At 59.4% G+C, this 25,688-nt stretch overlaps 2 protein-coding genes across 4 annotated transcripts in view; one reads left to right on the top strand and one right to left on the bottom strand.

The window, feature by feature from the left end:
• The window catches only part of SCAP (SREBF chaperone), a 39,695-nt gene extending 30,757 nt beyond the window's left edge, over positions 1 to 8,938 (top strand). For both annotated transcript variants that reach the window (XM_072330423.1, XM_072330424.1), the window contains 13 exons: positions 538 to 636; positions 1,053 to 1,271; positions 2,545 to 2,978; positions 3,073 to 3,267; positions 4,087 to 4,288; positions 4,736 to 4,851; positions 5,077 to 5,644; positions 6,039 to 6,124; positions 6,489 to 6,571; positions 6,791 to 6,957; positions 7,217 to 7,297; positions 7,497 to 7,703; positions 7,933 to 8,938. In XM_072330423.1, the coding sequence (XP_072186524.1) occupies positions 538 to 636; positions 1,053 to 1,271; positions 2,545 to 2,978; positions 3,073 to 3,267; positions 4,087 to 4,288; positions 4,736 to 4,851; positions 5,077 to 5,644; positions 6,039 to 6,124; positions 6,489 to 6,571; positions 6,791 to 6,957; positions 7,217 to 7,297; positions 7,497 to 7,703; positions 7,933 to 8,178 (2,703 nt within the window). In that variant the 3' untranslated portion in view covers positions 8,179 to 8,938. The remainder of the gene's footprint in view (positions 1 to 537; positions 637 to 1,052; positions 1,272 to 2,544; positions 2,979 to 3,072; positions 3,268 to 4,086; positions 4,289 to 4,735; positions 4,852 to 5,076; positions 5,645 to 6,038; positions 6,125 to 6,488; positions 6,572 to 6,790; positions 6,958 to 7,216; positions 7,298 to 7,496; positions 7,704 to 7,932) is intronic.
• Positions 8,939 to 9,039: 101 nt separating this feature from the next.
• PTPN23 (protein tyrosine phosphatase non-receptor type 23) lies at positions 9,040 to 23,864 on the bottom strand. 2 transcript variants are annotated; one of them, XM_072330420.1, is made up of 25 exons: positions 23,699 to 23,864; positions 21,143 to 21,217; positions 20,363 to 20,490; positions 19,686 to 19,762; positions 18,969 to 19,018; positions 18,429 to 18,560; positions 17,883 to 17,963; positions 17,297 to 17,428; positions 17,133 to 17,180; positions 16,773 to 16,829; positions 16,124 to 16,182; positions 15,805 to 15,884; positions 15,466 to 15,580; positions 14,963 to 15,028; positions 14,496 to 14,641; positions 13,939 to 14,256; positions 13,656 to 13,810; positions 13,338 to 13,489; positions 12,969 to 13,148; positions 10,742 to 12,884; positions 10,486 to 10,670; positions 10,219 to 10,323; positions 9,985 to 10,123; positions 9,782 to 9,892; positions 9,040 to 9,710 (listed from the first exon to the last, which is right to left on the bottom strand). In XM_072330420.1, exons 1-25 carry the CDS (start codon positions 23,780 to 23,782, stop codon positions 9,171 to 9,173), a joined length of 5,358 nt encoding a protein of 1,785 aa, XP_072186521.1. In that variant the 5' UTR covers positions 23,783 to 23,864; the 3' UTR covers positions 9,040 to 9,170. The 2 variants fall into 2 exon arrangements, with proteins under 2 accessions (XP_072186521.1, XP_072186522.1); XM_072330421.1 differs by lacking the exons at positions 18,969 to 19,018; positions 19,686 to 19,762; positions 20,363 to 20,490; positions 21,143 to 21,217; positions 23,699 to 23,864 and having other exon boundaries at positions 18,422 to 18,557.
• Positions 23,865 to 25,688: the final 1,824 nt, after the last annotated feature.

Raw genomic sequence — 25,688 nt, 5'->3', positions numbered from 1 at the left:
AGCATGAATTGGGAGTGTGTTTGTTTGATAGGGGTGCTGTGGGAGCTGACTGTTAGTGCTGCTGGGTGCACTTGTTGTGCTTCTCTTCTCATCCTTACTTCTGCAGTGGCATCTGCCGGGGAAATGGAGCATTGCAGGAGGATTAGGAAACACTTCTGCAGGTGTTTGTTGTGTACTTGGTATTTAGAGACATGGAATAGTGGGTATGGGAGTTCTCCAGGGCTGCAGGACTGGAACTTACCCATCAGATAAACATGAACCAAGCGTGTGGTTAGATCATGGCAGATCACACAGTGCCTCTGGTGGTCTTCCTTTGGGGAGTGACTGTACCCCCTCCTGGGCTCCCCGTGTTCCTGGGGGAGCTTTAAATAAGAGGGGAGGCTTTTGGGGATCCTGGCAATGGGATTTATCAAGGAAATACACTCAGGCCTGTGCTCTGGGCAAGGGTTTGCTGAGTCGAGTTGCCTTTGAAGCTGAAGTGTTTACCATTGTCCCTGTGGCTCCCTGCCGTGGCTGATGCCTGTGTTCTGCCTGCAGGAGTTCTGCCTCTTTGCTGTGGTCGGCCTGGTGTCTGACTTCTTTCTGCAGATGCTCTTTTTCACGACGGTGCTGTCCATTGACATTCGCCGGATGGAGGTAAGGAAGGACCTTTGAATGCGTCTCTGCTTTGGGTCTTCCTGCTCTGCTGGTGGGGAGGGACTAAAGGAAACATGCCTTGTGGGTTTTGTTCTCTTAGACATTAAGGATCGGGTGGTAAAAGCTCTGTGGCAGGGCTTTCTTGGTTACACACATGGGGCTGGGGGCAGGATGAGGGGGGTGGGTTCCCAGGTATGTAAACATGCTGAGTTTGGATCAATGGGCTGGAAGGAGAGCTGGGCACAGACAGGTGAGCACAGGAGTGTGAAAAAGAACACGTGTGCCAGAGTAAAGCTGGGCCAGACTGGCTGGAGAGTGCGTGTAGGAGCTCAGACACAGCACTTGTCCAAGCCAGGTGAGTGTGGATGACTGACTGTGCACACTGTGGCCATCACACCGTTCTTCTCCCTTGGCAGCTCGCCGACCTGAACAAGCGGTTGCCAGCAGAGGCCTGCCTGCCCCCAGCAAAGCCTGCCAGCCGCTCGCAGCGCTACGAGAGGCAGCCGGCTGTACGGCCTGCAACCCCACACACCATCACACTGCAGCCATCCTCCTTCCGGAACCTGCGCCTGCCAAAGAGGCTGAGGGTCATCTACTTCTTTGCCAGGACGCGCCTGGCCCAGAGACTCATCATGGTAGGGTGCAGGGTGGTAGCTGATATCCTGCTGGGCACTAAGCAAACCCAAATGGGATTCCAGGGGAGAGAGAAAAAGGGAAAGCGGAGTGTTTGGGGAAGAGAAGGCTGCGGGGAGACCTCAATGTGGGCATCCAGTACTTGGAGTGTATAAACAGGAGGGGGAATGGCTGTTTGTGAGGGTGGGCAGTGATGGGACAAGGGGGAATGGTGTTAAACTGAGACAGGGAAGGTTCAGGTTGGATATCAGGAGGAAGTTCTTCCCCCAGAGGGTGATGACGCACCGAACAGGCTGCCCAAGGAGGCTGTGGATGCCCCATCCCTGCAGGCATTCAAGGCCAGGCTGGATGTGGCTCTGGGCAGCCTGGGCTGCTGGTTGGTGACCCATCCTACAGCATGGGGTTGCAATGGGATGAGCACTATGGGCCTTTGCAGCCCAGGGCATTCTATGATATGATTTTCATGCATCTTTGTTCCCCTGCAAGACTTCGGTTTCCCCATGGTAAATAATTCAAGAGCAGCTTCTCTAAGAACATCCCTCTGCACACAGCAGCCCCAGGGCTTCGTGTTTGCACTGAGCTTGGGTGGTAGCAGACAAGATCCTGATATTTGCCTTGAGAGGTTTTTATATGAGCAAAGACTTCTAGGACTGTGAAAGTGGAGAGAAAAGATATTTACAGAGCAAAGGCCCCATTTGTTCCTGCAGGTAGCACGGAATAAAGGCACAGAGATATTTCTCTCCATGAAAGCCTAATTCGCTCCCTTTTGTGACTGCATTGGTTACACCGCACTGCACCTGCTTGTCCTCTGCACCTCAGGCCTGGATGTCTGTAATGGAAACAGTGCAGACTGTGCGTTCCTTGGCTCTGCAAACCACAGCCCAGCCTGTTGTGCCAGCTAATGCACAGTGTGAGAGGGATGGCTGTGCCATGTGTTGCAGAGTTAAAGCAGAACCCTTCTCTGAGCCTCCCCAGCACTGTCTGAGGATGGCAGATGTGCTGATCTCAGCCATCAGTGAGAAACCTCTTCCCCGCTGTGCTTTAGAGTGAGCCAAGCGGAGTTCCTCCCATCAGGATGAGTCAGGCAGCTCCCTGAAAAGCAGCGCTCACATTTCCTGGGCAGTCTCTCCCAATCTACTTAAAGGATGAGTGTCTGCAGTAAGAACGGCACTGAGGGCTGGGATGCACTGAGCAGCTCAGACAGCTCACAGGGCAGGAGGGGCTGCATGCAGATGGCCGTGCACTAAGTGCTGTGTCTCCTTGCTCATGCTACAGGCTGGGACAGTGATCTGGATTGGAATCCTGGTTTATACGGATCCTGCCGGTCTCCGCACCTACCTCACATCGCAGGTCACCGAGCAGAGCCCTCTGGGTGAAGCAGGCCTGCCCCCTATGCCCGTTCCTGGAGGGGTCCTTCCTGCTGGAGACCCCAAGATCGACCTGTCTGTCTTCCCATCGGACCCCATACAGCTGTCAGAGAACCAAACCCAGCAGCGTGAGCAACAGGCGGGGTTGGAGACCCTGGGCAGGCTGGACGCAAACCAGCACACGTGGGCCCAAGGGGCAGAGGGCAGAGGGAATGGGCAGACGGAGCTGGGAACTGAAGCAGAGGTCACCTGGGGGGCAGAGGATGAAGAGATCTGGAGGAAGCTTTCCTTCAGGCACTGGCCGTCCCTCTTCAGCTATTACAACATCACTCTGGCCAAGAGGTGGGTAGGCCGGTTCCTCCTGCTGTGCACTGCTGGGTTTCTGTGTCTTTTTATGCCTGGTGACGCTAAGCTCTCCCTATCTCCATCCCTTCAGGTACATCAGCATCCTTCCAGCCATCCCAGTCACGCTGTACCTGAACCCACAAGAGGCCTTGGAAGTGCGGCACCCCCAGGAGGCCAATCGCTACCACCCCTTCTTGTCCTCCAGCGGTGGGAGGTTGAATGCTGAAGCTCAGCCCGAGCAGACATCACCCAGGCTGCAGGGGCACCGCGATGTCACCCTTTACAAGTAAAAGAGGCCTTGCTGCAACCTCCTGACCATCCTTAACTCTCTTGAGACACAGGTTGCTCTTTGGCTGTTTGGTTCTTCTCCTGGTGGGGAAAAAAAAGGAAAACAACAAAGAGAAAAATCCACAGAGAGCGTCAGTGCAAAACCCTGTAACGCTCTGGGCACTGCAGCTCTGCTAACACAGCCCTGGATTCATCCTTGCCCTGCTTTACCTCAGCTGAGCCCCTCAGCTGGATGCGGTGTGTGTGGCACATAGCACACGTTGCTGCTGGTGGTGTGCAGGGGAGCTCAGGGCTGTGAGCAAACAGTGTGCAAACACACGTGTGCAAGTGTTCACCATCACATGCCGAGCGCTGTGCAGTGAGCCCTGCTCTTTGAATTGCGGTGTATTGGAGTTGGATGGGTTTAACAGTGATGTTAGAAGCGTCACTGCTGGCACCGCTCGTTGTGGGCTGTGTTGCTGGGGAGCAGGGACGCGTAGCTTTGGGAATCGGTGCTGTGACTCAGCAGTGCTTTATGGGGTGTTACATAAAGCTCCCATGCAGCAAAGAACTTCCTACTGAGGGAAAGCTCTCAGAGGAGCCCCCAGCTCTCCATCCCAATCTGCGTTCTCCCTGGGTGTTGTTCAGCACACCTGCTGTTATTCTGCTCCCTACCTTGGAGTTTTCTCTCTGTCCGACTGCTCTCCTTCTAGAAAAGTCTGGAGATCTCATTAAAATCAACATTTTCCTATAAAAATTCCCTTTGTTTTCCACTGTAGGGTCACAGAACGGCTCGGGATGGACCTTTGTCTCACCTGTTTTCTCTGTGCCCGCACAGGGTGGCTGCGCTGGGCCTGGCCTCGGGCATCCTGCTGGTCCTGCTGCTCTTCTGCCTCTACCGGCTGTTGTGCCCCAAGAACTACGGGCAGAACGGGCACTCACACAGCAGGAGGAGGAGGGGGGACCTGCCCTGTGATGACTATGGTTACTCCCCACCCGAGACTGAGATCGTCCCCCTGGTTCTCAGGGGTCACCTCATGGTATGTTGTGTGGGCAGCCATTAGGAGAAGGGCGTCTTTACTCTCTTTGTGTCGTAATGCAGCCTCGGGGGCTGACAGCAGGGATGAATTCTGTACAGATAAAGCAGGATGAGGCTTTTGCCATCGCTGCTATTCCATCTCCTTGTACACAGCTGCTGACCAACAGGCTGTGCTGATCCAGCCTTCCTTGCTGGGGCAGCTGCAGACCCCCAATACGTAATGCCTACTGAATCTTTTCGATGCTGGTGGGTAGGTGGGAGCTGTTCAATGTTGTTTCCAGTGCTAAAACCACCCTTGGGCATGCCTGGAATGGTGCTGCTAACCCAGCCATGAGGTCTGGACATGAAATGTGGCCTCTGCTGGTTTCTTGACCACACAAAGTGACTGTGAGAGCCCAGAGACCCGGCTGGTGCCGCGTGCTGAGCTGTGCTCTTTCTCCCTTGGCAGGACATTGAGTGTCTGGCCAGTGACGGGATGCTGCTCGTCAGCTGCTGCCTGGTGGGACAGATCCGCGTGTGGGATGCTCAGACCGGAGACTGCCTGACTGTCATTCCCAAGCCCAGGTGAGTGGCTCAGTACCAGCTGTGCACCGCAGGCTGCTGCACAGCCCTGTGCCACGAGGCAGCAGTCACTGCCCTCAGCGCAGCCCTGCTCCCATCGCAGCCATCGCCGTGCTGGTGATTCATGTCTCTAAGGTGGGCAGACTTACGGCCTTGGCGTTCCCATCCAGCCAGCCCTTCTGAGGCAATGAACACAGGAGAGCTGACCCTTTTATCGCCATCTTTCAGGTTACGAAGAGACAGCAGCGGCATCTTTGACTACCAAGAAAGCTGGGATCACAGCCCGGATGGCAGAAACGGTCTGGACGACTCTTTTGAGAGCAGCCATCAGCTGAAGAGGATGCTGAGCCCTCCCCAGCCCCCCCTGTTCTGCGACCAACCAGACCTCACGTCCCTCATCGACACCAACTTCTCGGAGCAGGTGAAGGTGTCCGAGTCGGAGCCGCGGCTCCGTGCTGTGGGCGGCCGCCAGAAGGAGACTGGCTACGACTTCAGCAGCCTGGTTGGGAAGGTGTATGAAGAGCACAGCGCGTCCAACTGCATCAACTTCAGTGGCCTCTCGGCCCCGCACGGCCAGGCCGGGTTCTGCGTGGGGGGCAGCACCGCCCGCTCCATGGGCTGCGGTAGCGAGGAGGGCGGCTGCGGCCGCAGGAGGAGCCTGGGGGATGAATCCCTGTCGGGGTTTGACAAGTCGTCACCTCTTCCCTCCTGGGGAGGAGACTTGGAGAGCTCTGTCTGGAGCCTGGATCTGCAGGGGAACCTCATCGTGGCTGGCCGCAGTAATGGCAAGCTGGAGGTAAGGAGGGCAGCTCGCTGCTGGCCGGTACCGGGTGAGCCGCGGTGTGCAGGGCTGGGCCAGAACCGCCAGCAGCAGGCAGGGCTACGGGATGGGATGGATCCTGCCAGAAATGCCTCTTGTGCCCTGAAAATCTCAGTGCCCGGCTCGGTTCTGTTGTATTACGGAGCCGTTGTGTGGTGTCCGCTGCCACCCAGAACCACTTCCAAGGTGTTTGAATCAGCTTCTCCTTTCTCAGCACTCGGCTTTATTCCTCGTTCCTCAGCGTGAGGATAAGAGTTGCTTCATTTAGCGTGAGATAAAGCAGCGCTCCTGGAGGAGCTTGCCATCATGGTGGTCTGCCTGCGGGATCCCTGCGGGCTCGGGATCACACACGGCACCTTCCTCCTTCCAGGTGTGGGATGCCATCGAGGGCACCTTGCGCAGCAGCAACGACGAAAGCCAGTCTGGCATCACAGCCCTCGTGTTCCTCAACAACAGGTAACCAGTGCGTGTGTTCGGTGCTCCCTTACGAGGAGGATGTTTGGGGTGAGCCCAGAGCTCGCTGTGTCCCTCCTGCAGGGCGCACAGCCCAGCCTGGCAGACTCAAGGCGTTGACTCCCTGCTCCCACTCAGTCCCAGCAGCCCATGCCCTCAGGCTTTCTCATAGTGGAGCATGCAGAGTAACTCTGGGAGCTGCTGCCTGTGGGTGACGCTTCCTGCTCACACCTGGTTGCTGGTCGATGCAGTTTCCAAGCACGAGGAGCTGCCACAGTCTGTGCTGTGTGTGGGGAGGGTCCCCTTGTGGCCTCTCAGCCCCTGGCAGCAGGTTGTTCTGTGCTCACCGGGCTCATCTCTCCCCCAGGATTGTTGCTGCCCGGCTGAACGGCTCCTTGGATTTCTTCTCTCTGGAAACACACACGTCTCTGAACCAGCTGCAGTTCCGAGGTGAGCAGGCAGCACCTCACAGCCCCTGTTTCACCCTTCTCACTCTTGCCAAGGGCTGTGCAGTGGCTGCTGATTTGCTCGGCCCTTTGGTGCCCAGGCTCTCTTTGAGTTCAGCCCCGGGCATCCTCACACTGTGCCGCTCTGGGTGTGATCAGCCACACGCTGAGCTGCAGCGAGGCCTTACCGTGCTTGAGGCCTTACCGTGCTTCCTTCCTGCAGGAGCCCTGAGCAGGAGCAGCATCCCGTCCTCCCCGCTGTTCAGCAGCAGCGACGTCATCGTGTGCCAGCTCACCCACACCGTGTCCTGCGCCCACCAGAAGCCCATCACAGCCCTGAAGGCTGCAGCAGGACGGCTGGTCACGGGCAGCCAGGACCACACTCTGAGGGTGAGCAGCTTCTTCCTACATGAGGCATCTTTGGGTGTGGGTCAGCTCCTCTCGTCCTCCAGGTCCTTTCCTACATGCTCCTCCCCAGCAGCTCACCATGTTCCCCAGTGCCCTGATCCCAAGCTGTGCAGGTCCCACTGCGTGGCAGCATCACAGCCTTCTGATGTGGGAGACCCTCCTGCCTCAGGGCTGGGAGCCATTGGGCTCTGGGCTGTCCCTGCTCTCCCTGATCCTCCCCTTTGCCTCTCGTTCCCTGCAGGTGTTCCGCCTGGAGGACTCGTGCTGCCTGTTCACGCTGCAGGGCCACTCAGGAGCAATCACTGCTGTGTACATGGATCAGGTGAGCTGGGCTGGGAACCACGAGAGCATCCTTATGGTGGCTGCTGAGCCAGAGGAGAAGTTGGGCTGTGCTGCTCTGAGTGAGCCCTGCTGTGGGATTGCTCCCCATCCCATGGGAAGAGGAATGAGGGTGGGGAGTGCTGGTTGGTCCGGGTGGCTCCGCTGCTCTGTGGTTCCTGACCCGGTTCTGCCCCTCGCAGACGATGGTGCTGGCGAGCGGAGGGCAGGATGGGGCCATCTGCCTGTGGGACGTGCTGACGGGCAGCAAGGTGAGCCACATGTACGCACACCGCGGGGACGTCACCTCCCTCACCTGCACCACGTCCTGCGTCATCAGCAGCGGCCTGGACGACGTGATCAGCATCTGGGACCGCAGCTCAGGGATCAAACTGTACTCCATCCAGCAGGTGGGTGGCAGAGGGGAAAGGGGGGGAGGGTAATAATCCCTGCAGGCATTCAAGGCCAGGCTGGATGTGGCTCTGGGCAGCCTGGGCTGCTGGTTGGTGACCTGCACACAGCAGGGGGTTGGGATGGGATGAGCACTGTGGGCCTGTGCAGCCCAGGCCGTGCTGTGATCCTATGATACGAGTCACGTCGTGGCAGTGCTGGGGCTGAGCCTGCTTCCATTCCATGCAGGAAATGGGCTGCGGCTCCAGCCTGGGCGTCATCTCGGACAACCTGCTGGTGACGGGCGGGCAGGGCTGCGTCTCCTTCTGGGACATCGGCTACGGCGACCTGCTGCAGACCGTCTACCTGGGCAAGAGCAACGAGTCGCAGCCCGCGCGGCAGATCCTGGTGCTGGAGAACGCCGCCATCGTCTGCAACTTCGGCAGCGAGCTCAGCCTGGTCTACGTGCCCTCGGTGCTGGAGAAGCTGGACTGAGGAGGGACGGCTGCTGCTGCGGGACGGGCTGCGAGAGCTGGGCTGGATGCGGCGATGGGGCTGCGTGGGGAGCTCTGAGGTTGGTGTGTGCGCTGCAGCCACCGCGCTCTGCTCTGCACTGCACAGCCCTGCACAGCCCTGCACAGCCCTGCAGAGCCGGCTGCGGCAGGAGCTGCGGCTGGGGGAGGTTGAGGTGGTTCCCTGAGCCGGGCAGGTGATGGGGAAACAAATGAAGGGGAGCGTGGAGCTGCAGCTCGGGGCTGAGCCGGTGCTGTGGCTGAAGGCAGGACGGCTCGGTGCGGCCCCATGTGCCTTTGGGTGCAGGCCGGGCCCGGGCAGCCCCGCTGTGTGCCGGCTGAGCTGCAGCAGTTCCTGCCCTATTTATTTATATGCTGTATATAGTTATTTATTGTGGCAGGAGGGGGTGGGAGCTGCCGGGCCCCATCTGCAGCGGCAGCACCTTCCTCCTCCTCCTGGCGCTGCCCGTGACACACGTTGTGCTCCGCGGGGTCCAACGGGGCATTTCCCGGCCCTTCCTAATGCTCTTCTTGCTCTCGACGCGGATGGATGTCTGTCTGTCCCTCCAGCCCCGCTGATTGTCGGGCAGCGCTGCGGGGTCTGCGGGGGGTTGTGAGGACAGCCCGGCCCCAGCGCCCGCCCCCCGGGTGGCCTTAATGCGGCCGTGCGCCTCGTGCTGCGGCGCCGGCATTTTTGTACCGATCGTGTTTTCTATGTGTACAAAATCCATTAAACCGGACTAACAACAGCGTCATCTACCACCTTGTATCCCCCCCCCCCCCCATTGAGCCCCACGGGCGGGGCTGGAGCCGCAGCCCGAGCAGCAGTTCAGTGCCAGATGAAACTCCTTTATTTAGTAGCAAACAGCTGCAAAAGTCAGTTGTGGCCGCACCGAACCGGCCGAGTGAGGCCGCACAACGCGGGGCAGCGCTGCGGGCTGTAGTGCTGCAAGTGGGGGGGGGTTGAGCCGCCCCTCAGCTCTTGTTGAGCGTCCAGAGGGGGTCCAACATGCTGAGCGGGTCGTCGCTGGGTCGGGGCGCCCGCAGCCCTTCGCCCGTCTGCGGCTGCAGGAAGTTCTGCTTGTTCATGCGCTGTTTGCCCTTCAGCGACGCGTCCAACGTGAAGGCCTCGGGGGTCAGAGAGGCGAGCAGCTCCAGGGAGGAGGTGGGCGCTGGGGGGGCGGCGGGGGGCGCCGGGGGGCTCGTCTCCTCCACGTGGTTGCTGCTCTCGGCCTCGGCCGCCGGTTCCGGTACCGGCTCAGGGATGGCGGCACCGCAGCCCCGCTCCGTCCCGTCCCCTCCGTCCGTCTCGGCATCGGGCAGAACCGGCGCCGCCTCCGCTGCGGCAGCGTTGGGCACTGGGGAGACCTCCGGCCCCCAGCCCGGCCCCCAGCCCGACCCCCCTTCGGCCCCGCCGGGCGGTTTGATGCTCAGCTTGGCGATGGTGGCCTGGATGGAGCTGATGGGCACGTCCCCGCCCAGCACCAGGTCCTGCGGGTCCTGCTGGCAGTACAGCTGCGGGACGCGCTCCGTCAGCACCGGAGACACCCCCGGCCCCCAACCCGCCCCCACCGCCCCCTACTCACCTTTGGGGACGCGCTGTTGGCTTTGGGGGCGGGCGGGGCGCCCCCCCCGTGGCGCTGCAGCAGCTGCTCGGCGTGTTGCAGAACCGCCTCGTAGCAGAACTTGAGGTGCAGCTGCAAGAGGAAGGTGGGGGCGCAGTGAGCGCAGCGGCGGGACGCGACCACCACCACCACCACCCCATCCCGACCCCCCCCCCCCCCGGTACCTTCTCCTGCAGCATGTGTTTGCGCTGCTGCCTCATGCGCCTCACCAGCTGCGCCAGCTCGGGGATGCCGTTCCCCGCCTCCACCTCCTGCACGGCCGCGTACAGCAGGCAGAACGCGCCGGTTCGGCCCACGCCGGAGCTGCGGGGATACGGAGCTGAGGCCGGAGGGCACAAAACTGGGACGGCACCGAAGGGACCCCCCCCATTCCAAACTGAGCCCGCAGCGCCGCTCACCTGCAGTGCACCACGATGGGGGTGTGCAGCGGCCGCTGGTGCAGGTAGTGGCCGTGCACGTCCTGGATGAAGCGCAGCAGACTCGCCTTGCTGTCGGGCAGCCCCCTGCGGGGAAGGGACGCTCAGAGCGGGCTGCGGATCCCGACTCGACCCCCAGCCACCCCCCCCCGGTCCGGGCTGGAGCTCCGCGGGTGGGGGAGGCGCACTCGGGGGCTCCAGCAGCTCCAAACCGGCCCCCCCCGCTCCCCCCGCCGCCCGTTGCCGTACAGCTCCGGCCAGGACGTGAACTGCAGGTGGATGATGGTGCGTTTCAGGCTCTGATCGCGGTACTGCAGCGTGATCATCCGCTCCACGTGCGTCGGGGCCGCTTTGACGCTGCTGAGGACCAACGTGATGGGACCGTGCACCAGCGGCTGGCCGCGCTCCGTCGGGAAATAGCGCAGCACCTTTTGCTGTGGGCAGAGAGAAGCGCTTTGGAAACGCTCGGCACAACCGCGGCTCAACCGGCAGCGCAGGAACCCACCTTGTCCAGCTCCTGCTCCGACACCAGCATGACGATCACGGACACCTTCTGCTCGTAGATCATCAGCCAGAAGTCGGCGGCGGTTCCGAGCAGCGGCGCCTGCGTGGCGATGATGGTGGGGCAGTACGGGGACAGGTCCTCCACCCTGCTGGCGTTGATGTAATCGTCTTTACCCGAGCGCAGCACCACGCGGTTCCTGTCGTAGGGCATGATGTCCTGGTGCCGGTTCTTCATGGAGTAGCAGCGGGCGATGGCGATGGAGAGCTGCCGGGCGTCGCGCTCCTGCCCGTCCTGCAGCTCCTTCCAAAGCGCGTCCAGCTCCGCGGTGCCGCCGGGCTCCGTCAGCTCCAGGCGCTGCAGCAGCGCCCGGAATCGCTCCAGCTCGGCCCGCAGCCTCACGACGCGCTCGGGTTGCTCGTAAGGATCGTTCTCGATCAGCTGCACCGCTTTGGGCTTCTGACCCTCCTTGGCGTCCGCCTTGGTGGGCTGCAATAGGGGCTGCCCCACGGGCGCCTTGGAGCCGCCGTGTTGGCTCTCGGGGCTGGAGGACAGGAGGTCGTCGGTGGCGGAGCTCTGCCGCTGGAACGGGGACTCGGCGGCGCCCGGCGCGGGGGTCAGAGACGGCGGGGGGCGGTGCGGCACCGCGCCCGGCACCAACGGAGGGGGCTGCACCGGAGGCTGCGGGGACGGGGCCGGGGAGGGGACGAGCGGACACTGAACCACCACGGGGCCCTGAACGTGGCCGAGGACGGGGCCGGGAGACGGGGAGGGCTGCGGGGGTCTCATGGGGGCGGCGGGGTGTCCCGGAGCGGGGCTGGGGCAGAAGGGCAGAGCCGGGGAACCGCCGGGCACGGGCTGCAGGGCGCCGTGTACGGGCTGAGCCAGCGGGCCGCTCTGAGCGGGGGGTCCGGGCACCGCCGGGACGAACGGGAGGGAGCCGCCGTGCGGGGGGAGCCCGGGGGGCGGCAGTTTGTCCTGCCCGGGGGGCAGCGGGTAGAGCTGGGGCCGCAGCGGGGGCTGCGCGGGAGGAAGCTGCGCCACGGGGCCGGAGAAGGGCTGCTGGGCGAAGGGGGGCTGCTGGGGGGGCAGCGGGGGCTGGAAGGGCAGCGAGACCTGCGGGCCGGACGGGGGCAGGAACGGAGCGGCCGCCGCGGCGGGGAACGGCTGCGGAGCGGGGACGGGCTGGGGGAGAAGCGGGAGGTCCGCGGGGGGAGGGAAGGCGGCGGGGGGCTGCGCGGCGGGGAACGGAGCCGAGTGAGAGAACGGCGGCTGCGGCCCGAGCTGCGCGTACGGGGGGAACGAGGCGGCGGGGCCGGGCGGGCGCTGCGGGGCCACGAAGCCGCCGGCCGGAGGCAGAGCGGGACCGGGGAGCCGCGGAGGGGCCGCGCAGCTGGAGATGGGCGCCTGCACGCTGTCCACCGTGGTGGTGGCCGGCCGGGCGGCAGGACTCGGCTCGGGGGTCGGACACACCGCCGGGGGTCGGACGGGGCCGGGAGGGGGCGGCCCCGGTTGGCTCGGGCCGTAGGAGGCCGGTTGGCTCAGGCCGGGCTGCGGGGACGAGCCCTGGGGCAGCAGGTGGGGCGGCACCGCGTAACCGGGCTGCACCAGCGCCGCGCCGGGCTGCAGCGGAGCCCGCAGCAGAGAAGCGGCCGGGAAGAGCTGAGGGGCGGAGGAGGGGACCGAGCTGGGGGGCGGCCCGCTCAGCTGGGGGGCGGAGGGCTGGAGGAGCCGCGGCGGCAGCACCGGAGCTCCGGCCACGTGGGGGAAGGGAGCCGGGCCGGCAGCGGGAGCCGGAGGCAGCGCGTAGTGAGCGGGGAGGGCGGGGAAGCGCGGCGGGGCGAAGGGCTGGCCGGGCTGCAGCGGGGCGCTCGCCGGCCTGGGGGCAAAGGGGTCGGGGCCGGGGGGCCGCAGCGCCGGGTCGAGGGCGAGAGCGGCCAGAGTGGGGGGCGGCAGGCGGGCCAGGTGTGCGGCCAGCACGTCGGGGGGGAGACTGCGCAGCTCCTCGGGCAGGTCGGCCAAGCCCAGGGAGCTGAGCGGGGGGAGATCTCCCACCTCCGGCCCCTCCTCTTCCAGCTCCGGAGGCTTCTTCTGCAGGGCGGGTTTGGGGGCTGTGGGACGAGGGGGCGGCTGCTTCTTCATTTCCCTGCAGGGAGGGAGGAGGCGTTAAGGCCCAAGGAGCCTTTCCCGGCCGTCCCACCGCGCTCCCTCTGGCCCCGACACCACCTACTTCTCCAAGATCTGCTGCCTGTTGCTCTCAGCAGCCTGGCAGGCCGCCCGCGCCTTCTCCAGCAGCTTGGCAGCTTTCCCCTCCAGGTCGGTGTAAAAGTCCTTCCCCTCCTGCGATTTCTTCATCAGATCCTCGTAGGCTTCGTAGGAGGCCACCAAGGTCTGGACGGTGGTGTTCCACCTGCGGATGTGGCACAGAGGTGTGTATGTGTGTGCAGAGAGCCGGGCTGTCCTCATGATCCCCTGCCACTGAGCAGCCCCAGCGTGCAGCACCAACAGCCCCCAGCGCCCCCAGCCCCACAGGCAGCCCCTGCTTGGGGTGAGCAAGGGCTGTTTCCATACACCAAGACCCACATTGCCCCCCACTCACTTGTGCTCCACCTCGGCCAGGGCCTTGCGCACAGCTGCATATTTGACGTTGGCATCTGTCAGCGCCTTCAGGATGTTCTCCTGGGCAGCCAGGTTCTGCTCCAGGTACACCTTGATCTGGTCGTACTTCTTCAGCTGCTCCTCAAAGAGTTTCTGCCCAGACAGAGAAGGATCTGAGGGGCCAGCAGGAAGATGCTGCCACCCGAGGGGCTGAGGGGGAGGTTGGGATGGGGGCGGGATGGAGCAGAGCTCTCGCTGCAGCCCCTCCTGGGGTACACGGCACAAGGAAGGGCTCCCAAACACAGCTGGGGGCACCCACCTTCATCTCGGAGCGGTCGGTGGTGACCAGCGAGGTGGTGATATCGTCCTTCTGGATCATCTCACGCAGCTGCTGCTCCAGGGACATGCGCTGGTCCCTCATCTCCTGCACCTTGCCCAGGATTTTCTTCAGGTTCTGCAGAACCTGTTTGTCATCTGGGGGGACACGGAATGCTGAGCGGCTGCAATGGAGCCCACGCAGCGACCCCAGCCCAAACCCAAAGCAAAGAGAAGGAGCTGCAGGGGGTGGGATGTGGGGTGGGGGTCAGCAGTGCGGGTCTCACCTTCGCTCAGTGTGGGTGAGGGCAGCGCAGCCCGGACCTGCTCCAGCGGCCCACTGAGCAGGCGGAGGTTACCAATGTGCAGGTTCATGGCTTTGTGCAGCTCCGTGTTGGTGAAGCTGGCCTTCTCGTGCACCTCCATGTACTTGGAGCACTCCTTGCTGACCTCGGCCAGCCCTGTGGAGGCCGGTGGGGAGCCCTGAGGCGCTGAGCCCTTCCCCAGCAGCTCCTGCAGCTTCCGCTCCTGCGCCTCGTCCTCCTCCAGCAGGTCCCGGATCTCCTTCAGCGAGGCCTCCACGTCGGTGAACACCCCGGAGAGCACTGGAAAAGCAACACACAGGTTGGTCTGTATCCAGGATGGGCCTTGCAGTGCGCTGCAGGCAGCACCAAACCCCTCTGCTGCAGGCAGGACAGCATCACCCACCATGAACAGCCAACAGGAAGGATGCTTTAGGGGTAAGGAATTTATGCAGGCAAAGAATTGGTGATTGGAGGTTCCCCAGCTGCAGACAGGGGGATAACAGCCCAGCCCAGCCCCCTGCTGGTCCCCCTGAGCTCACCTTGCATGGACTGGACGAGGTTCTTGACGGTGTCAGGGCGCACGCTGAGCGCAGCGCACTTCTCCATCAGGATGGGGGGGATGTGACTGTACATGTCCAGGTTGTCCACTGTCTCAGGGTCCAGCTGCATGGAGTCCATGAACTGGCTACAGGTGAGAAGAAGCTCCTGAGTGACAACACCCAACCACCCCCAGCATCCCACACCATGGCCACTTCAGGGCACGGCCCTGCCAGGTTGGCCCCCCAGCAGCAAAGCAAAGCAAAGCTGCAGGGTGAATCTGGGAACCAGTCACTGCCTGGAGCTGGGCAAACTGGGACAGACTGTGCTCAGCACGAGGGCAAAGGGCTGAGAGCTCAGAGGGGTCTGTTCCCATCAGCAGGCACCCCATGCCCAGCTCACTGCCCTACACCTGGGTCTGGAGCAGTGGGAGAGGCCAGGGCCCCGTTCAGGTACAGCTCACACGTACTCCAGCACTTCGTTCTTGGCTTCAATCTTTGCCATCACATCTCGCAGCAGTTTGGCCTTCTCCTCACTACAACAGAGAGAAAAACCCTTTAGTGCTGTGACGAGACTCAGGAAACAGAACCACAGAATCATAGGGGTTGGAAGGGACCCGTGGAGATCATAGAACCACAGCATGGCCTGGGTTGCAAAGGCCCACAGTGGTCACCTGGTTCCAACCCCCTGCTGTGTGCAGGGTCAGCAACCAGCAGCCCAGGCTGCCCAGAGCCACATCCAGCCTGGCCTTGAATGCCTGCAGGGATGGGGCATCCACAGCCTCCTTGGGCAACCTGTTCAGTGCGTCACCACCCTCTGGGTGAAAACCCATGAAGATGAGCTGTAGCCCAACCCAATTGCTAAAGCACGAAGACATGAGGACTCCATGGGGACAGTTTGGGGTCTCTGAGGGTTTGCTGCCTGCAGGGAGGCAGCGTGGGGGCACAGCTCCATGGTTGTCCCGGGACACACCTGTACAGCGAAGAAGCCTCATGGGCAGCCATGGGCACCAGCTTGGCAAAGATATCAGGGCCGGTGACCTCGGGGTCCGTGGGGTTGACAGGGAGGGCTTTCACCAGTGGAGCACCTGCAGTTCAAACACAAAGCACGTGTGGGTCTCAAGCCTCCAAAAGGAAAAATGCTCTGTCCTAAAGACAGAGCCTCATTCCCAGCAGGTCCCACAGAGTGGAGGGTATCTCAGCACAAAGCCCCGCTGCTCCAGAGTTTTCCCAGAGCTCCACAACCCCCCCTCCCACATTCCTGTTTGTGCCCCCTTCCCCCCTTAGCAGCTCACAGGCTGCCCATCCTTACCTTTCACAGACTGCAGGGTGTCCAAGGCAGGCACAGCTTCGTGGTAGATGAAGTCATTGTCTTTTTTAGCTGAGTTGTACCTACAAACAACAAGTGATGAGAAGCACACACCACCCCTGGCTCCCTGAGCCTGCTCCCCTTGGGGTCAGACCCTGCCCCTCCTGGAATCGCTCTGGGAAGAGCCAAGAGCCTCAGGCAGCACAGGGGGACTCAGGATATTGCCATGCTGAGGTCCTTCCCTGGCTGCTCTGGTCACGATGTGTTTGTGGCCCACAGAGAAGCAGGACAGCTATGGCCGGGGCAGCCTGAGCACACTCACTTGCCACCGATCACATCCATGGTGAATCTCAGGGCTTCCTGGACAGTTTCTGGCTGTCCCTGCACAAGCGACAGTAAAAGCAAGTTAGTACAGGCAATGTAGGGTACTGCTGCCCCAGTGGTTGACTACAGCTATGTGAGCTGCAGGCACAGCCTGAGCATGCCCTGGGAGCAGCAGCAGCACCACCTGCTACTTCCTCATCACTGTGCCCTCCCTGTGGGGCTGCTGGAAGGTAGCAGCCTTGGGGAGGGCTGCTGGACATCCCAAAGGGGAACAGTGATGCTCTGGGAAGCCATAACGTCTGCCACTCCAGTCAGTGGGGAAGGAAAGCTTTTACATTGGCATCACCATCTCTTATATTTGATATCTCACTGCCCACCACCACACACCAGAACCCTGCATGACCCAGTCCCCATTTCAAGGCACTGCACTCCAAACTCACACCAGCAATGCCAAAGTCCCTTGTGTCACTCTGTCCCTTTCCTCAGGAGCAGACAGTAGTGCCTGGTGTCAGCCCCAGAGCTTTCCCTCAGCACTGCTCCTAGAGCAGGGACATGAAAGATTCATGCCCAGAGGTGCTTCCACAAAGCAGTGACACAATGAGAGCTTTAAAATCTGGTAGCTGCTACCAGAAGGAGAAGGAACACACCTTTGCCAGTTTGAAAGCTTCATTGAGTTTATCCAGTGCACTCTGGAAGTAGATGACCTGCAGAGAGAAGAGAAATTAGCCCCAGATGTGTTAAAAGCACCAGAGCTGGCCCAGAATTACATGCCTACTCCTTGCACAGGAGCACCACCAGCCAACCCCGGGGCCTGCAGCTTTGTTCAGTTTAATAGGGTTTGCCAAGAACACCTGCATGGCACTAAATCAGCCCCACGGAGCACCAGCACTCCTAATAAACTCTTAATGCAGACACCCCAGCATTAGCATGACAGCACCTCCCAGGACTCAATGCTACCAGGGCAGGACCTCAATCCAGGCAGCGTGGGTTGACACAGTCACACTTACCCTTTCTCCAAACTTCTGATTCTCCTCGGCCTGTTTGCCCATGTACAGCTGCAACACAACACAACAGTAGTGTTAGGGTTCCTTCCAATGAGGGAGATCTTTCTTGACAAGCAAATACAAGGGCTGCTCTCACACCACAGCCCGGTGCCAGTCTTCCCACTTACATGGGCCACAGCAGCAAAATAGTAGATCTTCATTTGCACCAACTTCTTCCAGTCCTTCTGGATCTTTCCCAGCAATGAGGCTGTCTCCGAGTTCTCCAAAGCCCGGCAGGCCTCTTTGTAGTAATCCACCACCTGTTGGGAACAGGATGGACATGTGAAAACCCCACAGACAGACAGACCCCAGTTTGAATGGAAAGCAGAAATGGATTCACTGACCCCGGTCTGAGATCACCCAGCCAGCACAGCAAGAAATTGGTGGGCATCTTATTGATGCATTTTGGGTCAGAGCCAGAGACTACAGCCATCTCTGTGTTAAGCTTAACCCAGAGGGTGGGTTAAAAATACAATTTTCTTCATGGAAATTTGATGCCTTTCTTCTTTGAGGAGCTGTGACTGCATTCCTAGCTTGTTGTGATAGCAGCCTTGTGTGGCTGCACTGATGCTGCACAGGGTCTGGACAAACCCTTCCAAGTTCCTTATCCCAAGCAGCATCGCCATGCACAGAGATAGCAAGGCTTTTTGCTAACAGCAGGTACTCATGGAAGCAGCAAGCATTTAGCACATAGGAGATCCTCCAGTGTCTCACCTGAGCACTGATCCGGGCCACAAGGAAGTTCTTCCTGTTGTCCAGCATGGACTTCTCCAGCAGACACTCCTGTGCCTGGCCCTGCCAAAGTAAGAATGAACCCTGAGATTTTCTGTACAGGGAACCTTCTTGGACCCACCAGTAGCAGTCCCTTTCTTGACAAGCCAGCACAGCACTGTTGACACAGCCCAGAGATGCCCCTCACAGCCCATGGGTCCAGCAGTGTGGGACTGAGCTCTTCTTTATTATTTCTCTCAAAGAGTGGAGAGGAGGAGTTCCTTGAAGAGGAGGAGTTCCTGTCCCTGGAGGTGGAGATGTGGCACTCAGGGACACACTGAGGACGGCTCGATGGTTGGACTTAGTGACCTGAGAGGCCTTTTCCAACCTTAATGATTCTATCTTTCACATCCCTGCTCCTAGGAGCAGTGCTCAGGGAGATCTCTGGGGCTGACACCATGCACTGCTTCCTCCCAGCCCCGCTTCCAGTCACACAGCAGCTGCCCCAGCCATTCCCACTTCCCCACTGTCCCAGAGCTCACTTCCTACCAGCATGAGGTTGATGTTGAGGTTGAGGATCTGGTGGCTCATGTCTACACTGTAGGAGTGGGGGAAGTGGTCCCGCAGGTAGGTAAAGGCACCGGCAGCACACTGGAAATGGGTGCACGAAACCTTCATGCCCTGAGCAGACAGGAAAACACGTGTCATGCGCAATGCAAACCAAGCCAGCGGATGCAATGAGGTTGTGGAAGACAGGAGAGGCAGCATCCTCCCTTCACAGCAATGGTTAGGGTGGCAAGATCCAGCTCAGCAGGGCTTAGATGCCTCCTGTGCTGTTTGTGCCTCCCTTGAGACTCCCAAAAGCAGTTGCCACAGCCTGCCATGAACTCCGAGGGCCAGTTTCAATCTAGAAAGCTCTCAATGGTATGATAGTGTTAACGCAGGCTGTGCACACACTAAATTGTGGCCAAATCCTGTGTGAGATCTGTCCCCTCCCAATCCTGTGTGCTGAGAGGACGGCAGACATCCAGAGTGGGTGTCTGACACTGATGCTTTTAACAACCCACACTAACAAGAAGGGACTGTTACCTCCTCAGACACTCTCTTGTCCATGGCGCCCAGCATGGAGTGCAGTGCACCTGGGGAAAGAGGAGCACAACTCAGTGGAGTGATTTGCAGCTGGTCAGCCCCCACTCAGCCCCACAAGCAGCGCCAAAGCCAGAAGCTGGGTGTCTCTTGCCAGTGAAGCCCAGATCTGGGTGGGGTTTAGCTAAAGCCCTTTGTTCTGTGCATTGTTGAACAGAAAGCAAGCTGCAATGCAAAGGACAGCTGCAGTCCCAGGGATGGGAGTGACTTCAGCTGCATTGACAGTGTCTCTGGAATGAGTGTGACCCTTTGGGTCCACAAGAAATCCAAGGTAGGAGAGCAAGAGGGCAACAAGTGTTGCATTTGCTGCTTTTAAACACGTTCTGAAGGATGCTGCATGACGCAGATGACGTCTGACTGGGTTGTCACTGTGCTAGAAAGAGCATTTGCAGCACTGCAGCTCAGCCCCAAGTCAGCCTTCTTCCTGCAGCTGTGGAACCTGCAGCCCAGCTATGACTCAGATGCAGGGCAGTGCGCAACCGGGGTGATCTCAGATAGAGAGAAAAAGGGAAGAAGTCTGGCAAAACCCAAAGTCAGCCTTCTGTGCTTCTGCTGGGCTGCTCTAAGGAGGGAACGCAGACTGAAGGCAGAGCACAGAGGAGGGACATCCCTTGCACACAGAGGGCAGACCAGCAGGGCAGCTGGTCTCCCAGGACTCACCCAGGTTGTACAGGATGCAAGCCTGCTCATACTTGATGTCCTCATGAGTCACCGTCTTGCCTGAAAAGATCTCTGTCCTGCAAAGAACAAAGGCTGCTCACCAGCTATAGGTGGAGCTACAGGCTCTGTCTTACATCTCCTCAGAGCCAGCCACTGTCTCCTATTGCTGCATGGCTCAGCTCAGCCTTCCTGCCAGCTCCCCAGGGCAGGATGCCATTTCCCACAGGGCTCACAGGAGCCCCCTCTGCCAGATACAGCTGTATTTCAGCAGCAGGGGAAGCTGAATCACAAAGAGACCAGTGATTACACTGCCCTCCTACAGCTTCTGGGAGGCAGATTCTCCCGACCAGCCTCCAAACTCAGGGGCCTTTCTGGTCCATCAAGCTGGAGGCATGTAGGACACTGTGCCTAAAGGGTCTTCCACACAGATTAAGGAAAAAGGTGCAGTGCAGAGTGGAATGTATTGGATGTCTATAAGGGACATGCAAAGCGATAAGGGAGCAGTTCTGGTTTGGAGCAACCTCCTTATTTCACAAAGTGCAGCAATCTCACATCTCACAATCCTCCCATCCTTACTGCCCCAACCCTGAATATACAGGAAAACTGTGCCCCACAAGGGCATGAAAAGGGAGCCCTTTTCCCCCTACCCCAGCACAGCAGCACGTTGCTGCCCTTACCATGCAATGGGGACTGCAGCCTCCTGCTCGGCGCCCATGGGGATCCGGCTTTGCAGGTAGTGGAGCTGGCCAAAGTATTTCCTCAGTGTGCTGCAGCCCTCGAAGTCCCTAGGCACGTTCACAGCACTCTGGGGGAAACAGAGAGAGGAAGAAGTTGCCCAGGGTTGGGCAGTGCACCAGGTGGGATGGCAAAAGGCCCTTGCAGCAAGGCGTGCAGGTGGGAGCATATGTCTTTCTGCAGGGGACAGCTGGGCTCACGCACTTGTTGGCACTCCCAAGATAAGCACACAGAGACAAAGATGTCTGTCTGCCCCAAAACTGTGCTTTGTGGAACCAATTTATGGAGCAGTGTGGTCAAGGAGGAAGAACCCATGTTCCCCTGTCACAGAGTGACACAATAAAAAGGAGGAATTTGAGAGCAACTGAAAAGGGGATGTCTCACACCCCTGACTGGATGTAGTAGGGGGTTTCTGCAGCCTGCAGGGTTGTTAGAGCTGTTCCTTTACTCCTGAAGGAAAGACAGAGCTGCCCTGCCAGCACTTGTACAAGCACAAAGCCCTTTGGCTGCCAGGCCAACAGCTCTGCCTCAGCTCTGTGTACCTGTCACCACCTCCTATTTGGAGGCTCTCAGTGGGACCGTGGCTCTCACAGTACAGAGCCCTGACATCCAACCTCCTCAAACGTCTCAGGGTGCCCAAATCACCTCAGGAGTGCAGGACACAGCCTGGCAGCTGACAGCACTGCCACTGAGTGATGCTGAGGCCAGCAGTGCTGACTTACCTGCCTGAGCACCTCCAGCTTCCGCAGCTCCTCATTGTAGTTCTCTGGGTTCTCCCCATAGTTCTTCAGGACAAACTGGAAAGGAAAAAGAACAGGTGAGAGCCCGGCCCCATCTGACAGCAATACTCATGGCCACTTTCCACTCCAGGTCTGGCAGGGGCTGCAAGAATCCACAGTGTTGGTTCTGACAGACATTTCTCCATGGAGCTTGCTCAGAGAGCAGCCGAGGGGTGGTGGGAGGAATGTACTCCTGCCCCAGGGTTCAGCCAGGAGTGGGGAAGGCACTACTGGGAAGGATTCACATTCTGTACTTGTCTCTAATTCATGTGCATTAGGGAAGAGCCTCTGCTGAGCACACAAGGGTGAGGCAGCTTACAGCATCAGTCCAGTACCCAAAGAGGCTACAGAAAAGCTGGGGAGGGACTGTCAGCAGCACAGAGGTAGGACAACAGTAATGGCTTTAAACTACAACAAGGGGGGATTTAGTAACACAATAGCACAAGGCAGCCCGGAGCAGCTGTGGGTGCCCCATCCCTGCGGTGTTCAAGGCCAGGCTGGATTGGAGGTGCCCCTACCCATGGGAGGGGTTGGGCTGAGGTGGGCCACAGGGTCCCTTCCAACCCAAACCATGCTGTGATTTTGCAATCCTCTGAGTGTTTGTGTGCCAGGTTAAGGCAGTCTGGGTACATGTGAAGCACTGCTAGCCCCCCTCGCCCACTATAGTAGATTCAAATAGATTTAAATCTCTCACCACACAAATAGAGAAATAAATAGAAATCAATCTATCCACAAAACTCTCAGCCAGGCCAGAGCTGCACAATGCCCAGGGCTGTGGGGCATGACTCAGCTGCACAGTGATGGGGCCACTCCCAGTGTCACCCTCTGTCCCCTCCCACCCCATTCTTCTCTATCCCCATCCCAAAAAGCAGCAGGCAAGCAGGTGGTGGCCCTGCAGAAACACCCCTCTCCATGCACGTAAATAAATGGATTTGTAAATCAACGAGGTTATAAACTGCTGTTTCCCTCCGTAGGTGGCACTGCAAAGCGCCAGCTGGAGGTTGGGCTTCTTGTTCGGAGCTGGTAATTAAGTACTGGATCTCCTTCCACCTCACAAAAACAAACTGAAGGACAGAGAGGAGGGATCCCTGCCAAGACAGTCCCCTCGTGCTGCAGGTGAGGGTGTGTGCTCACCACACCATGCTTTTCTCCTTTACAGAAGCAAACATCACGCTCAGAAGAAGGGGGGGGTGCAGTGCCCAAAGCACAGCTCAAACAAGTTTGAAGGGAGAGGGGCTCAGCTCCCCTCAAGGCAGAGTGACGGGCAAGGCACCAAGCTGGGATCTGCAGGAACTTTTCATTCCTCCATGTTTTGCTTTGGTCAGGGAACACACTGAACACGATGCCCTTCGCAGGCACAACGGATGGCCTTGCTAATCTTTCACATCTTGGCTCCAAGGTTGCCAAATATTCTTTTCCATCAGGGCAAATGCCAGATTGCTCCCTTAGGAGAAAACATGCATCCCATGGGAAGGGGATGAACGGGAATGGTTTGGGTTGATCTCAGCACAGGGCAGCAGCCCTCGGCCCATCATCTGGTGTCAGTTCCTGCATGCTTATATCCCAGGATAGGACTCTAGTTCTGCCTGTCCCACGCTGTGTCTCGCAACCCCTCAGCCTGAAGAGTCAGGGAGCCTCTCACCGATGACAGAGGCACACATGAGCACGAATCGACTTCTCTTTTCAACTCCTGATGGGTGCTGGGCAGCTCCTTTTGAAGGTCACTAGAACTCTGCCCTACTTGTATCTCTCTTCAATCCTTTAAGCAAACACTGCTGCACATTGGATCCTCCTGAGTGTCCTCATCTTCCCCAAAGCCCCAACAACAGAAAGAGATGAGGAGAAATTCACCAGCACACAACACAGAGCATCCGACCCACACTTCTCGATGACACCAGAGCCCATCATGGTAATGAACCACGAGTGCAGCGTTGGTTGGAGGTCAGCTCTGAGGAAGAACACGGTGCTGGGAGATGGTCACATGCTGCGGGGACAGAGCTGCCAACTCACCCTGTAACTCTGGATGGCTTCTGCTGGGCACTGCAGGGCTTGGAACAGCACTGAAGCTCCCTCACACCCCAAACTCCGCCTCTAAGCACTGGCAACAGTTAGCAATAAGAGCCCTGGGGGGTCCCAAAGCAGGCATAAAGCCCTTTGGTACAGGGCTGGGACATGCTAGCTGCCTCACTTTCAGCCCAACAGCCCACAGCACACTGAGCAGAGCCAGGATAAGGCGAGGTGAGCCGCAGTCCCCTCTCTCAGCCCCAGGAGCTCCCATAGGCCCCGAACCTACCGGGCCCCCCCGCGTCCCTCACAGCCCCACCGCTCCCCCCCTCCCAGGCTCCGGGCCCCCTCCCAGCTCCCACAGACGCCCCACACATCCCCCATTGGCTCCTCAGCCCCCTCGCAGGCCTCGCAGGCCCCACACGGTGCCCTCGGAGCGCTCCCGGAAGAGGCCTCTCCGCCTCCATCAGGCCTCAAGCAGGCCCCGATCCCCACCTTCTTGACAGCGGAGTTGAATGCGAACTCGCCGGCTTCTTTCAGATCCAGCCAGATCATGGGCATGCGGGGCACGGCCTCCATCCCGGCCCAGCCGCCACCGCCCCGCCGGAAGCGAGCGCAAGGGCTCACGGGAAGCAGAGTCCTCCAGCAGGGCCGAGGCTGAGGTGGGGCCAACTTCCGCTTCCGGTCAGATGAAAGGCCCCGCCCCCTCCGTGCGTTCCTGGCGTAGTTTCCATGGCGACGCTCCGCTTCCGCAGCGGGGCGGGGAGCGTTGTTGCCATGACGACGGATTGGCGGAAGTGACGGTTGCCATGACGACGGTCCGCCTCTTGAGGGCGCAGGGCTGTGCCTGTCCCCCTGTTGCTCCCTCCCAAACGCACGCTGTTCTTTGACAAACTTGGCCCAGATGGCCAAGAAGGCCAACGGCATCCTGGCCTGTATAAGAAATAGTGTGGCCAGCAGGAGCAGAGAGGTGACCATCCCTCTGTACTCAGCTCTGGTGACGCAGCATCTCGAGTACTGTGCTAAGTTTTGGGCTCCTCACTACAAGAAAGACATGGAGGGCCTGGAACGTGTCCAGAGAAGGGCAACAAAACTGGTGAGGTCTTATAAGGAGCAGCTGAGGGAGCTGGGATTGTTTACCATGGAGAAGGGAAGGCTCAGGGGAGACCTCATTGCGCTCTACAACAACCTGAAGGGAGGTTGTGATGAGGAGGAGCTTGGCCTCTTCTGCCAGGCAACAAACAGGAGCCAAGGAAATGGCCACAAGTTGTATCAGATGAGGTTTAGGCTGGATGTAAGAAGGAACCTTTTCTCTCAGAGAGTGGTCAGGCACTGGAATGGCTGCCCAGGGAGGTGGTGGAGTCTCCATCCCTGGCGGTGCTCAAGAAGTGTCTGGATAGAGAGCTAGGAGATACGGGTTAGGGGTTTTGTGTAGGTATGTAAAGGGAGGATGGTTGGACTAGATGATCTTGTAGGTACCTTTCCAACCATGTGATTCTATGATTCAATGCCGAGTGGGGAAACTGATATCACACGCACTATCCGATTCTCTTCCCTCGAAGCATTTTTATATCTCAAGTGCGTGTTTTTCATGGGAAAATGGATTGATGGCCACCTGCAATACCTAAACGTGGATGTGTAAGGGGCCCCAGTGCTGGCTGGGCCACCGGAGGAAGGGATGTGGAGAGCTGAGGTTCTCATCCAGCAGCCTTTGCTCTTGGATGTGTTCTCTGCACTGCTGGGAATGGAGCACACTTACGGGAAATGCCCTTGTGGGAACTTGAGCCTCCCTGTTGGCTGTGAGCCTGCAGTGCCCTGCAGCCAACAGGGCCCCATCCCGTGGGGTGCAGCAGGGCCAGCAGTGCTGGTGAGGGAAGGGACCGTCCCCTCTGCTCTGTGCTGAGGCCTGATATTGAGCACAGGGTGCAGGTTGGGTGCTGCTGTGTGATAAGGACATAGAGCTGATAGAGAGCGTCCAAAGGAGGGCTGGGAGATGGGGAAGGGTCTGCAGGGCAAGGGGTGTGAGGAGAGCAGAGGGCCGTGGGTTTGTTGTGCCCAAAGCAGAGGAGACCAAGAGGAGGGCTCATGGCAGCTGCAGCTCCTCATGGCCATACAACCCCTCATGACCCTACAGATCCTAACGCCCCAAGGATGACACCCCACAGCCAGTGGTCCTTGTGCCAGGGCTGCAGCACTGCAGGGCACGACAGTGCTTCATTTATAAGAGACTGTACCCATAGGACAAAGGGGAGTGGCATTAATGTAAGAGAGGGCAGGTTTAGAGCAGGCATTAGAAAGAAATTCATTAAGACCAGGTTGGTGAGGCCATAAATCAAGTTTCCCGGAAGAGCTGCTGATGTCCCATATTTGGAAGCACCCAAGTCTAGGCTGGATGTGGCTTTGGCACGGTGGGTGTTGTCCCCACAGTGGGGGCCACTGTGGCCAATGGTGGAGCAGCACTGATGTGTGATAGCAGCACTGCCCT

The sequence above is a fragment of the Excalfactoria chinensis genome, chromosome 2, assembly GCF_039878825.1.
Source record: "Excalfactoria chinensis isolate bCotChi1 chromosome 2, bCotChi1.hap2, whole genome shotgun sequence".
Classification (NCBI taxonomy): domain Eukaryota; kingdom Metazoa; phylum Chordata; class Aves; order Galliformes; family Phasianidae; genus Excalfactoria; species Excalfactoria chinensis.
The sequence above is the reverse complement of the archived record's forward strand: the minus strand, read 5'-3'. Positions and strand labels throughout refer to the sequence as shown.

Excerpts from the sequence above, each read along its gene's own strand:
- PTPN23 (XM_072330420.1), bottom strand. The coding sequence starts at position 23,782 with ATGGAGGCCGTGCCCCGCATGCCCATGATCTGGCTGGATCTGAAAGAA. Across the intron at positions 16,183-16,772 it reads AAGCTTTCAAACTGGCAAAG|GGACAGCCAGAAACTGTCCA; the intron begins GTGTGTTCCTTC and ends TCGCTTGTGCAG. Across the intron at positions 9,893-9,984 it reads AACACATGCTGCAGGAGAAG|CTGCACCTCAAGTTCTGCTA; the intron begins GTACCGGGGGGG and ends TTCCTCTTGCAG.